This window comes from Candoia aspera, chromosome 1, assembly GCF_035149785.1.
Source record: "Candoia aspera isolate rCanAsp1 chromosome 1, rCanAsp1.hap2, whole genome shotgun sequence".
NCBI lineage: Eukaryota > Metazoa > Chordata > Lepidosauria > Squamata > Boidae > Candoia > Candoia aspera.
In genome coordinates, this window is record NC_086153.1 from 22709246 (window position 1) to 22723747 (window position 14502).

Consider the following 14502-nt stretch of genomic DNA (forward strand, 5'->3'; position numbering starts at 1 on the left):
GAAAAAAACTATGTTTTCTCTAAATTTCTACCAAAAGAGAAAAACCCAAACTGAATGTGATAAACTAGAAACAAAACTGAAATGGCAGCCTTTAATATTCTCTGTAGCATGTGGCTGAAGGGACATTTTGATTTATATTCTGCTTTTCCATTGATATTCACAAGTCAGCTACCATTGTACCATATTACATGGTTCCATTATGTAAAGGAATTTTGTTTTGCTGTTGAAAAGGAGACTGATTAGTACAGCCTGCTCTCAAGATCTTCCAGGGGAAAACAATCTCACAGTTGACATATGGGACCCCAATCTGGGGTTTATGTAAATGAGAAGAATTTGAGGTGGTCCAGAACAAATTAATGAGATCAATTCTAGATTTACATGTACACCAGCAGTGATGTTGCAATTAGAAGTGGGCCTTCTATCAATTTATATAAGGGTAAAAAAGGCAATAATTCTACGTTATAGGAGACTAGTTCTCATGCCTGATACTTTTTTGACAAAACAATGCCTCCACAAAAGCTTTAATAGTAGTGAATGGATGAATTTGTATCTAAAACTATTCTCATGATTTTCACTAGATCAGGAAATATTGAATGACATAAATTACCACACATTATTGAGGACTATTTATTTCTAAAAGGTTTTAGACAAGATAAAGAACATGTATACAAGCTTAAGTTGGCCAAGTAGTACCAATCACTTAAAGATGGAAAAGGAATGTCATCTTATTTACAGTCTTACATTTCACTCCCTGAGACAAGCTTTCACAGAACTTCATTTTCAGAGAATGCAAACAGCCTATTTGGATGGAAGATATACAGGATTACACAGAATTTATGCATTTGTGAGAATTCACAGGTGGAAGATCTGATCCATTACTTATCACACTGCAAACTATATGAGCAACCCAGAGCTAGATTTATTATGCCTTTGTTAACCCAACTGAATCAGTCCAGTATAGAAGAAAAAACTTATTTCTTGTGGACTGATATAGATGAACATGTAACAAAACAAGTTGCGTTGTTTGCAATGGCCTCAAGGAAGATGCAAATGCAGATGTTGACAGTTAATTTAGTTAATGCTGTTAATTTTAGGTTGGATGAATGGAACTGATTTGGATTGTTGTAATTTTGTATGAATTTTGCTAAAACCTATGGTTGCAAATAAATGTATTTAACTAAAATGTAAAAAGAATTTAGCTCTGGCCTTGAGAGGTGTAACAATTACTCAGCCTGGGGAAAGTAGGAAGTGTGAGAAAGAACAGCCCTGGCTTCTTGTCCCTAAAAAGGAGTAGTGAAGTTTTGTGCAGGTTTTCAAAATACTGTTATTTTACCCTACAAAAATAAAGTAGCATACCTGGAATCCTTGCGATGTCTGTTCTTGACCTGGCTTACCTAAAAGGGTTGATATACTCTGTGGTTTAGCACTAAAGAGGTGACTTGGGTGACTTTCCTAGCTGTTGTCAGTTTTTCAGATGCACCCTTGGCAAATAATCACTCACATGCAAGTCTTCTACAGCCAATATGATGACAGCTGTGGTTTTGTTCAGCAGTTCCAAAGCTCCATAACAGCAACATATTTGAATCCCATTTCACTATTAACTGAACCTCCATAGTACACGGTTCAACCTTACAATTGTAAAAGGTTGATCCTGAGAACTTCTTGGCCTAAGATAAGAAATATCTGGTCCTTTGGATGTTACTGACATCCTTCACCATTGACCTGTTGGCTAGGGATGCGGGAAGCTATAATTTAGCAGGAGTGCCTTTTGTTGTTTGGCTCCTTTCTAACCTGCTTGTTTAAATGAGTTTTATTGCTTAGTCTACAGAAGAGCTATAGATGGAAGACTGCATCTGGTCCAAACTTGCTCTTCAGAGATAGACAACTACATCCGTTCCTGATATTTTTAAGGTAGGATTTCCACAATCCCTGACCACTGGGCATGATGGTTGAGGCTGACAGCATTTGGAATCTATCTCAAACATGGTTGGGCTGGCCACTTTTTAAGATGGTCAGTTAAAACCAGATGATTGAATAGGAAACTGGCACATTGCAAAGAAAAGCACCCTCTTCTATATGTTCTCTATCTACATGAGTTCCTCTAACTCAGCAAAAACGTTATGGGCTTTCTTGGTAAATAAAAATGATGGCTAACTACAGCTCAGCAGTCCAGAAAAAAACATAAGGGTAAATTTGGCTGGTATCCTGGAAAAATAGAGAGGGTGGAAGAGAGCCTTCTAGCAAATAGATGTTCTGATTGCTCTAAAATCTCAAGCAGAATGGAATCTTTCTAGGTGGCAGCAGCCAGGAATTGAATTGGGAACCTGTATATGAGCACTATTATTTTATTATTTATTTTTCAAATTTATATAGCCACCCATATCACAAACAAGCAACTTTTAAGTCTGATTACTGACTTCCACCATTACATTTTGGCACTACCTCAAGTCATATCTCTGTATTTGGAATTGTTACTGCATGTAGGAAATCTGGCAAGTTTATCCATACCCAATTGCTTTGATGTTTCAGGCCAAGAAAATAACTTTTGAATGGATGGAAAATGTTTCCTGAGGATCTTAAAATTCACTTCTCTCAATCTCTTGGGTCATTGCCTCTCCCTGAGGGAAGCTCCAAGCTTCTGGTCATAGCATAAACAGAATGACATCATGCTAGGCAGCCAGGCAGATTTGCTGTGTGCAAATATCGCAGCAGGCAAATAAGGCCAATTTGAAATCAGGACCATAGGTGTCTGCAGGGGAGGGCATGGTGGCAAGCGGTAAAACATGGATCATAACATTGTGGTACAAACTCTGTACTTGTATGCAAAGTTGCAACACTAATATGAAAGGTCGAAGTGTTGCGACATCACAATACATATTTCACAATTTTGCGGTAATCATGGTTAGGAATAGATTCCTATGGACAGAACAATAATTCCTGGTCACTTGCATGTTCCACTCCTTTGTAGAAACCATAGGGTTGGAAGAAACTTTTTTCTCCATATGGACGGACATCTTTGCAGCAAAGCAACCCTCCTTTAGTTGCAGAAAATTGATGCTTTTTGCCACAGCTGAACATTTAATGAGCAGCACATTTCCCGGGGCTCCTCCCTACAGTTTACTTTCTTTTTTCCCCCAAACAATACGTCAGTGCTTTCTTTTTTCATTAGAGTGGAACAATTTTCTACACTACATTTTTAAAAATTGTATTTCAAAACCTAGAAGAGATACTTGAGGCCCCAGGATTGTATGCAGGCCCTCAACCCCCTCCCCGCTTATTTTAGCAGCACGTAGAACTCCAACCAATAGGGTTGTCCATAGGAGGGGGGTTAAAATGTCAAGGTGGCGACTGCAACTGAAGTACCACCCTGTAAAAAGGATGGAGGGTTTAAGAAAAGTCGCATCTTGGTTTTTTTAAACCTGCCCCCCCCGCCCAACTTGCTAAAAATCAGCAGCATGGCTTCTTGCTATTATGAGGTTTGACACACATGCAAATGGAAGAATAGCATTAAATAATCTTAATATTGCTAAAAAAAATACCACCTCCCACCTGCTTATGTATGTGCTTGTGCTTGCCTTCCCCAAAAGGTTAAGTACATACCCTGGCACCAAAAAGTTGCCCTTCCTTTCATTAGAACATTTGAAATGAAGAGTAAAATTTCAATTATGGGAAGGAAGGAAGGAAGGAGAGGGAGAGGGAGGGGGGGAGAGAGAGAGAGAGAGAGAGAGAGGGAGAGAGATCCTTGCAAGGGAATTGCTCTGAACAAGGAACCACATATAACACAAATGAGACAGACTCACAGAGAATAAATTCACTTTATGTAATGGATTATCAACACATGCTTTTACCAGAGAGAGAAAACATTCAATCCTTCAACACTATTAAAACAGCTTCTAAAAAAGGGAAGCAAACCAAATTGCCCCCTTTTCCCACAGTCAATAAAAGTCTCTGGGGATGCACTTTGTAGCCTTTGCCATGACCGAACATGGGTTGAGCTCGAGGAAGGAAGAGAAACCAAGTGCAACCAAGTGACTCGAAGGGAGGCCTCTGACCCTCTCGCTTGAAAGGGATGTCGAGGGGCTGCTCCCTGGTCCCAGGAGCTCCCTGCAGCTTGTGAAGGCGACATGATAGCACTCAACGTAGTCCTGGAGGATTTGTTGCTCAGCCTCGTCCTGGCATGCAGTCTGGCTCTCAGTACACACACAGATCTGGGAACTTCATCTCATACACCGGGATGGAATGGTTCTGTGGCTGGCCATAAGCAGCTGTGATGGTGCCAGAGGGACTGGGAGGGGGTCTGCAATGAAGGGAAAGGACAGGAAGACAGGAGAACAAGCATGCAGAGCAGAGTTTCTCAGTCTTGACAACCTGAGCAAAGCTGGCTGGGGAATTCTGGGAGCTGAAGTCCATACCTCTTCAGGTTGCCAAGGTTGAGAAACACTGTGCAGAGAAGGTACAAGACATCTAAGAGGCCCAGAAAATGAAAATGGCAACTATCCCAAAAACTAAACCACAGAATGTGATGGGAAACTCCGTTCCCATCAGTTGGGAAGGAAGAAGTACAAGAGCAATAAATCATTATTTGAGAAATAGGAAAGCCTTCCGACCTCCCTGTCCCATACAGACTGAATCATATTAGCAAGTTTGTGAAGAGAAATGTTTGAAAGGCTGGCTTCTTGGGGTTGTTATCTCTACAGGGACAAACTTTTGGACAACTAATGCTTTTTGCAGAAGCTTGAGTACCTGGTGGAACTCATGGCTACTAGATGCTGCAAGCAGCAGAAAGAGAGAGAGATTTTCCTTGAGCCCACATGGCTACTGTAAGACCCCATAAAAAGGCATGCCTTCTTTAGGGAGCAGCCAGTTGGTTCAGGAGGGTCTCTACAGAAGATCTAAAGTGTTCTGGCTCACTTCAGATCCATTCAGATCCTTTAGTGCCTTGCTGGACCACTAACCAATCTTGCTGCCTTGCTGGACCACTAACATTGCCATTACTCTTGGCAATCTTCTGCCTGGATATCCCTAATGAGAAGTATCTTCCCTTACCGTATTGTGATCTCAAAGATCTGATTGAGCTTGCTCTGTAGTAGAGTTGCCTGCAAAAAGAACAACATGTTGATTTTAAGCATTGCAAGTGGAAAGTCACCTTGCAATGAACGCAAAGGGATTTTTTTTTTGAAGTGTTTGCAGCACGTTCTACTTGCTTTTATAGCACCATAATAAAATCCTGTTAATTAAATTTACTACAGTTTTCCCCCCAAACCTAAAGTGGATTCCTTTTCATGGGTAGCTCTGCAATTCCACTGGCACCAGTGGTACCTGATTTCAGAGCAAGTAGAAGCACTTTGGAAAAGTATTTTATTTCATTTAATTTAGGCCAGTGTTTCTCAACCTTGGCAGCTTGAAGATGTGTGGACTTCAACTCCCAGAATTCCCCAGCCAGTAAGACTGGCTGGGGAATTCTGGGAGTTGAAGTCCACACATCTTCAAGCTGCCAAGGTTGAGAAACACTGTCTTAAGCATTTCAATTTTGTGGTGGGGTGGGGGGAGGCTTGTTTAATTTAAGACACCAGAGTAACAGTCCATTGTTACAATCTTTGGTCAATTAAGGAATTGCAAGTTAAACAATATTCATATACCTTCCAGCTTGGAAATGGAAAAAGTGACCTCCAAAAACAATCCCGAGAATGGCAACTCAGAATCTTGTCTAAGCTGAACACTTCAGACCCCGTACAGAAGAAAATGCCTGTTAACCAACATACTGACCCTAACCCTACTCTGATGAACACAGGAAGTTGCTTACCCCAGACCAGACTCTTAATGCCTTCAGCTAAGAGTTTACTTGGATAGGCAACAGCTCTTTTGGGTGCCAGACAGCAAGACATCTTTCTCCCCTTTGTTCTCTTAACACAGGCCCGCAAGCAACCTTTATGGTTCCATCTACTTTGTGCCTCTTCACCTCTCCAAAATGACCCGTGGCTCTTGGCCATTGTAAAGTCCTCCGCCCACACCCCCATTTAATGTAGAGGGAAGTGCTGCGTTACCAGGGACTGACATTCAGTTGTTCTGCATATTCAAAGCAAGTGATATAACACTGATTTTTTTTTTCCCCACTGAATTGAGAGCCAGTTTGGTCTAGCAGTTAAGGTGCTGGGCTAGAAACCAGGAGTCTGTGTATTCTAGTCCCGCCTTAGGCATGAAAGCCGGCTGGGTGACCTTGGGCCAGTCACCTTCTCTCAGCCCAACTCGGTGCAATGTAGACTAGCCTCCTCGTGGTGCACCCCGGGCAACGTGACTTGTCACAGCTACATAGTCTACACATCTGGCTGCTGGACCTCACAATGATTTCCCAGCAAGAAAAAGCAGCATGAACACCGAACTGCTATGCCATACGATTAAAAACAAACAAACCACTGAATTGTGGGACTCTCCATTCTGACAATGGTCTTTGACAGTTGCTTGCTTGTTATGACTTCATTTTTCCAATTTCTCTTTTCTCCCTACACACTTTTTGCTCAGCACCTACTGGCCACTTAAAACTGCTGTGGGCACACACACACAGGTCACTTGGCACTGCCTTCCAGAGTCATGTAGGCTTGGGTTGTAGGAGTGACTAGATATCTGACTTGCAGAAGCATCTGCCTGCATAATACCCAACTAGTGCTTTCTGAGGCATTTCCCAGGTCTTACACAAGCTCCTTCTAAACATGACTTTAGTGCTCTTCTAAAAGGGCTCTAGAAATGTGTTTCAAAAGAGGAGCAAGATTCAGTAGCCTGGGGATTCCACCAATTGTGTTCCTTAACTTGTCTGGGGTTAAAACTGTACAGGAAGTACCATACACTGGCCTTGTTGCTGAGGAAGATTAGGGTACAAATGTGGAGGCAACGAATTTTATGCAGACATGCTTTTCTTCCTGCTCAAGTGTCTGAGGAGACACTTGGGACTGTCTGTGCACAAAGTCTAAGAGATTTCACCCAGCATGATGTTACCCTTGGACAGGGTCAGAATAAAGGAAAAATACTCTTCTAACAATACTCAAAATCCAAACCACCTCATTTCAAGCTGCCTCTTCCATATACCCTACACTGTCTGTGTAGATTGTCTGTGCTGGCATAACGTGAAAAATACCATTTCCATTCTGGAACACCCACAACATTTTCAGTTTGTCTTAGCAGTGGGCTGACAATGGGACAGAGGTGAAATCATAAATGAGGAAATGTGATAAGCTGTTTAACTTTGGGGCATTCTACACTCTGTAGAATGTTGTTACTGGTCTGAGTAAGCAAAATAAGCTTATTCAGCTTTTACAAAGCTGAATCAACACGTGCAATAGCATCAAGGATAAATTACAATGCAGCTTAAAAACACTTCTCCTCTATTGCCATGTGGTATGATTCCCTTACTCCCTCTAGCCTACTTAGCTACTCTCAAGAGATGCTACCCTCTGTACCAGGACTGTTCCTCAATATAAACCAAGTGAAACAATATAGGCAGGCAGAGCAGGAGCAGATGGGACACAATAGGAAAACCTGATACTTACCCGGGCCCCACAGTGAGCTGCAATTTCTTCAAAGGGAGCTTTCTGGAATTTTTCAACCACCTGCCGTCTTCTTTCCCTCTCTTGTTCCTCTACAGCAACACTGTCTACTAACAAGAAAGCAGGAGAACTTAATGACTGGGGCAGGAGCAGGATTAAAATCCTGTCCATATAAACTCTGTTCAGCTTCCTGGCTTAGGCTGAAAGACACAAGAAGATCTGTATGGCACCAAGAGCAGAGTTTGGCTTAATTTTCAAAGACAAACCCCCTTGGTTCTAATTGCTGTGCTATTATTCTGGGATGCATGCATAGAATAGGAGAAGGATGGAGGGAGTTAATTGGCTCAGAGACTTTCAAAACTTCCCCCACCCCCCCAGTCAATCTACTTTTAGCAGAAATAGTACTGAGGCCAGTTGTACTCTCATGAAAAGACTTACCAATTGCTTTCTTGAGGGTTTCATAAGTGATCTCTTCAGCTGGTGCTCTCTTTTGGGGATTGATGGAGGGAATACAACAGAAAATGGTAGAGAAAAGAGTATGTTAGAAACTAGTTAAAATCTGAAAAGAGGTTTAGAAAGAAATCCCACTTTAGAGGCAGAGTAGGAATAAAGAAACTTTAATTATTAGAAGAAAAATCTAACTTATCAAATGAATCATCTGTATAATGTATTATCCTAAGAATATAAACAAGTCATGAATCCCCTTTTCCATATTGTCTTTCTTGCACCACTCTAACCAACCCTCTCTTCTAAACAATTATGCCACTTGCCCTAAAACACTTCTCCTTGCTGCATGCCAAACTTCTAAGTGGCCCAAGGCATTGGAGACACTCAACTACCCAACTAGACAATCCATCCTTCATGTACTTGGTTGGGATTTGGTGAGCAGTCCATCATTTTCTTCTCTTAAATCCTACTATGGAGTTTAATTAATGAAAAACATTTGTATTAAAACATTTATTCTCATGCTTCTATGAACTCTCTTGTAGCTTAGAACATACCACAAGTATGACAGATCCATAGTAAAAACAGATAAACAAACACAAGAGCAACAGTATGAAAGTTCATTAGCTTCTTTCTCTGTTGTTCCTTCTTTTGTACTTGCTGGAATAAAAAGCATTTTTAGCATTTCATACATGCTTACCCAGAGTTGGGCTGCTGACCAGTTTGGAAGAAGAAAAAATCACTGAGAGTTCTCTTGAATGAAAAGTTCTGCTCCTTGACCTACCATAAAATCAAAAGGAATCTGGCAGCACCTCTGTGCAACTGATGAAGTGAGTTGCAACTCATAAAAGCTTATGCCTTTTATTAAAATCTCTTAGTCAGAAAAGGTGCTGCCAGACTCCTGATTTATTGCTACCATAAACTAAACAGGTCTCCTCCTACACTGACCTACCACTGAACCACAGATCTGAAAGAGGCTTTTAAGACCACTAAGTCTAATATGTTGTCTGTGCAAGAATCCTAATTAAAGCACCCATGACAGGGAGGATAAGGACATTCAGCCTCCCTCTGACACATTCAGCAAACTGGGGCTCAACTTTTCTTTGGAGAACCGGTTCCACTGATGAACTGTTTTTACTGCCAGGATTTTTTCCCTAATATTCAACTGGAATCTATCTTTCTCTAAATTAAAATATTTATTCCATATTCTGCACTGTGAGGTAATAGAAAATGGGTCTTGGCCTTCTGTGTGATACCCATAGTCAAACAATGCAAGTCTATCTTCCCAGAGTCATTTTTCTCAGGGCTAGGCATAATCATTTCCCTCAGTACCTCACTGAAAGAATTTCTAGGACTCCAATTATCCTTACTACTTTCTCTGCAACTGTTCTAGTTTTCTGAATCTTCCTTAAAACGTGGTATCCAGAAAGAGGAAGGGTACTCAACACTGGGTCCAAACAATGCAGATTAGAGTGGAACTATCTTCCTGTGGTTTGAAAATGACACTTTTGTTAATGAAGCCTGATATTGCATTGGCCTCCTCAACAGCCACATCACACTGCTGATTCAACTTAAGCTTGAGATCAACTGTATGTAATATCGAGATGCTTTTAACATACAATATTACCATATCAGGTTTACACAGAATCCAATAGTTTCATCAGGATGATCAAACAAGTGTTGTGATATTGCAAGATAGGATCTGCCCTTATGAATGTGGAATAATGTGACACATATACAAAAGGGGTGGAGCTTGCATCGTGACATAGCAATGCCCATTTTGACATTTGCACCACGCCTTAGAATGCTCATGGGTATACTCTCAATCTACACCTGTGCATTTGAGTTGGTCTTCCTAAGAGAAGAACTCTGGATTTGTATTAATTAAATTTTATTCTGTTAACTTCTTTAGCCTATTGAAATAATTTTGAATGTTGCTTTTGTCTTCTGAAGAATCAGCCGTTCCACCAAGTTTTGTATCATCTACAAACAAAGCAAGTATTTCCTCCACTTCTTCATCCAAGTTATTAATGAAAATGTTGAAGAATACTGCAAGAATAGTGGAACCACTGATGGGCGCTCGATCAGTGCATTTACACAATATACTTGACCAAAGAAATGAACTCAAGATATATTATGTCCATAGTGTTATCACAATACAGTATACTAAGAATATTACCCTACCAAAAATGAAAGTTAATTGACAGTGCTTGTTGTTAGGATATTCAGGTTAATTTCTTGTAAACACTGTGCATTTTTCAAGATACTTACAGACTGAATGCTTTATGATCTGTTTTAGAGTTCTCCCAGGTTGCCCTCCCTGCCAAAGCCGGGGACAATATTTGTCCCTTCTGTAATCATCTGGTACTCTCCAGAATTTCCAAAGATAGTAAACAGGGCTTTGGCAAGACCATCAATGTCTCTCTGGTACCTGGGATGCAATTCATCCTGTCTTAAAAATTTGAACTTGGAAATCTAATTTAATATAACATAGAATGGAACACAGCAAAGCTCCAGCCAAAGATTTTAGACCATAAACAAACACGTGGGGCGAAGTAAACCCTTTTCCTATTAACTTGCTAATACAGATTACCTAGTTTGAAACCTCCATTTCTTATTGCCTGAGCAAATGAACCCAGTAAATCAGTACATACCATCTACTTAGGTCCTTAACCCATCTGCCCCATGGCAGGTACAAAATAAAATAGCTTCTCAAAAAATATTAGCGATGTTGGGAAGAGAAGTTCAGAATAAAGCAAAGAGGACTTCACAGGACTGGTAGGAGGCTCCCAATCATCCATTTCTCATTCAACTTATGCTTGTTGAGACTAGCCAAAAAAGTGTACATTGTGAATGGCATACCTCCTCTTTCTCGGGGCTATTCCTGGATTCCACTTCAACTTGCAGAGAGATGGTCTCTCCAATACTCCTCCTCTTAGACAGTCTATCTTCATCTGAAAGGGGAGAGGGAGATTGTCATTTTCTTTCCCAGCTGTGAAGGTTATGTTTCTGGCATTTTGTAGGGAATTACAGAGCAAGGGAAATTATTTGCTCCTGGTTTTCTCAAATAGTCCTGTTGCCAGTTTTTTTTTTTAATTGCATGGCATAGAAATTTGGTGTTCATGCTGCTTTTTCTTGCTGGGAAATCCTTGTGAGGTCCAGCAGCCAGATGTGTAGACTATGTAGCTGTGACAAGTCACGTTGCCCAGGGTGCACCACGAGGAGGCTAGTCTACATTGCACTGAGTTGGGCTGAGAGAAGGTGACTGGCCCAAGGTCACCCAGCCCGCTTTCATGCCTAAGGCCAGACTAGAACTCACAGACTCCTGGTTTCTAGCCCAGCACCTTAACCGCTAGACCAAAGTGGCTCTATCCTGTTGCCAGTGATAAATAAACAAATGCTGCTTTAGAGAGGCTGGATTCTCACATGATAAACTCTAATATGGGTTAACAAACGTAATTGTTGTGTTCCTTTGAACATGTTATAGGCAACCCCCCCCCCCATATTATGCCTCAACATGATAGCCTATTTCACACAAGATGCTAAGAGAATGAGTTCCCATAACATGCTGAATCACTAACCAACCCCAGTTTTGCTTAGTTTGGCATGTTGCGTGAATCCCATCAATGACTTAGAGTCTTGATTCACCTTTGTCCAGCCTCCTGTATCTGCTGTCTTCCAGATGTGTTGGCTACAGTTACAGCTATCTCCCAGGCAAAATAGTTATAGTGGAAGGCTGATATAACCTATACTGTGGGACATAGATCTCCAAGGCAAAGAGAGCTTGCTTTTATGTCCTAGCCCTTTTGCTCGTAATCTTTTAATTAAAAAATACGGCAAGCATGTTCTTTACACAACTAAGTCCACTCAGAGGACTGTTTTAAGCAAAAGCAATGAGGAAGTTTGCAAGCATAGAAGGACTCCTGAAAGACAGGCCAACTTGTGACAAAGAAAGATGCCACAGTTTTGCACCTCTAATAACCAATCTGTACATTTTTAAAGTTTAAGCAAGTGCTTTGCTTTAGGCAATTAATTATAATGACAAAGCCCTCAGCTTTCCTTGACATTTTCAAGACTGACTTGCTTTCAGAATAGCTTGTCTTCTGGCAAAATAAGAACGCACTGAGGATATTTCTTCCCAAGATCTGAACCAATGTGTACATGAGAACAAGTGCAACTGTGCAAAGCAACCATGAACATTGCTTCTAAATCAGTATATGCTAGTTGCATCCAAAGGGACAATTACTTTCCAACCCTTGCCTATTCTCAGATCTGTGCCCCACCCAGTATGACAAATACTGTATTGTAAAGCAACAACAAACAGTTCTTGAGGTTGATGGACCATGCATCTTTAACTTTTTTTTCCTCTTTGAGTGAGAGGCCCACAGGGCCTAGAAAACTATAAGAGGAAAATTGCAAGTGTTCAATTAAACAACAGTGAGAAAGAATGCAATGTAACAGTTAAAAATAAAGCTGTGTTGCTGTGCAACTCAAATCCTGTACAATAAACAACAATGGATGAAGCAAAATGAGGACATTGTATAATTTATCCTTAATTGCTAGTCTGCATAAGTTATTTCTTGTTTTGATAGTCCTGAAGTGGTCTACTACGCATAGAAAGAATAGATTTCATTCCTGTTAACTGCAGTTCTTCAAGTAGGCTGCATAACTGGATTCTGTGCCTTCAAAAATCATTTTCAGGAATGTTCTTCAGCTAAATTTTAAGCAAAAAAAAATCTTCATTTTATTGTATAAGCTAAAGAGTCTTTAACCCTCTCTTGCAGGGAGTTGAATTCAGCTCACTAATTTTCCACCAGTAAGCCATGGCGGATACAGAGATTGGACTGCATGAATACACAGATGACTACTTGAAGAACCACAGTTACAGAAAAGCAGCCTTCATTGTTGTGTACTCTGTGCTTCACACAATGGGGGTGGGTGGGGAGAGGTCACTCGCTAGGCCCCTCCTTTGCCGGTTGCAGGGTTGGTTGGGAAACACTGCTCTAGACAACGCTGTATTTGAGTGCAAAGCCCAGCTGTGTGAAGCAGAGGCCACAATGAAGAATCAACCATCATCAGTTTGGATCTTTCAGCAAGCATGGTTTTTAGGGAATACTTTTAAGTCATAATACAACAGAAATCTGCTCTAAAAAAGTAATTATAAAATTCTTGGGCTGAGGAAATATATGTCCCATTGCAAATCATACATCCTTTCCTTCCATCTTCTTCTCCCATACAGACACTCTCGTACCTGTCAGCTGAGGGATGTAAGGTGTGCTGAGCCTATCTGAATTGTAGCCACTCCCTCCCAGCACTTCACTGATCTTGCTCTGCCGGAAGAGGATCTCGGGGCCAAGGCGATCCAGGTTCCGTGACAGCCTTTGGGTCAGAACAAGAGAAACGACATGTGACTGTCCCAATGACTCCTCACCTACCCGTATCATTCAGCAATTGGTCTCCAAGGAAGAAAGTGAAAAACAGAGCTGAAGGCAGGGGGGGTGGGAATTAAGTGGGTTGAAAAGCCAACTTGTTCAAAGCATGATTATCTAAACCAGTGTTTCTAAGCCTCAGCAATTTTAAGATGTGTGGACTTCAACTCCCAGAATTCCGCCGGCCAGAAATTAAGCTCTGGAAGTTGAAGTCCGCTCAACTTAAAATTGCTGAGGTTGAGAAGCACTGATCTAAAGTACACCAGGGATATGATCAGTATCTTCTAAGCCAATAATGCCTCTCATACCTGGGTTTCTCTACAAAGACACCTTCAGGCAGCAAGTAGGGAGCCTCCTTTTTCCTCATCTCTATAACCTGAAGAGAAGAAAAATGCAAGACTTTTTCACCAACTTGGAGCACCCAGTTCCCACCATAACAAATATCAGAATGTGCATTATCTTTGGATACTCTGCCTGGCAGCACTGATAAGCTCCCCTGCTTGTCTGGGGTGCTCAGAAGTATGGCCACAGCAAGAATGAGGAAGTGCTGCGACATGACCACCAGGTAGAATTACTTGTGACTTCGCCACTAGTTTCTAATGTACAGTATGTCTAGATATTACTGGATGCCATGATTTCTCTAGTGCAAGACTAAGAGATGCAAAGAAAGAATTGGAGTCAGAGAGCACTGCTATTCAGGACTCTACTGACTAGTACTACTGAGTTGGCTTACTTGAGTTCTCAATATAGCAAATCTGGGAGCCTGCTATCCACTCCCAATATGTGGCTGCTAATGAAGGCAACTTTACACACAGTTCTTAATCACATCTAGCTGAAAATAGATAAATTTGGTGCTTCAGAGTCTCTTCCTTCCATATGATATAGGCAGTGATGCAATGCAATGGCAGAAAACCACTTACTGTGATGATTCTGCATTCTAATTTGCTGAGAGGCAGTGAGAAGAGATACTGAAGAGGGACAGCTACGCTTTGCAGGAAATGTCCAGCAAGGCCTTGGGTGGATGGACTGAGTCCAGAAATGTCTGATACATGCAAGAACTCTGAGGCTGTGGGTAATTTGATTAACGTGGC

At 41.2% G+C, this 14502-nt stretch overlaps 1 protein-coding gene across 3 annotated transcripts in view; it reads right to left on the reverse strand.

Annotated features, from left to right (window-relative positions):
- Positions 1–3796: 3796 nt before the first annotated feature.
- EFR3B (EFR3 homolog B) overlaps positions 3797–14502 on the reverse strand; it is a 94483-nt gene continuing 83777 nt past the window's right edge. For 2 of the 3 annotated variants that reach the window (XM_063300361.1, XM_063300342.1), the window contains exons 17-23: positions 13720–13787; positions 13234–13361; positions 10845–10936; positions 7977–8025; positions 7542–7648; positions 5047–5096; positions 3797–4297 (exon numbers count right to left, since the gene is read on the reverse strand). In XM_063300361.1, the coding sequence (XP_063156431.1) occupies positions 4192–4297; positions 5047–5096; positions 7542–7648; positions 7977–8025; positions 10845–10936; positions 13234–13361; positions 13720–13787 (600 nt within the window). In that variant the 3' untranslated portion in view covers positions 3797–4191. The remainder of the gene's footprint in view (positions 4298–5046; positions 5097–7541; positions 7649–7976; positions 8026–10844; positions 10937–13233; positions 13362–13719; positions 13788–14502) is intronic. The other variant, XM_063300351.1, reaches the window with a different exon arrangement.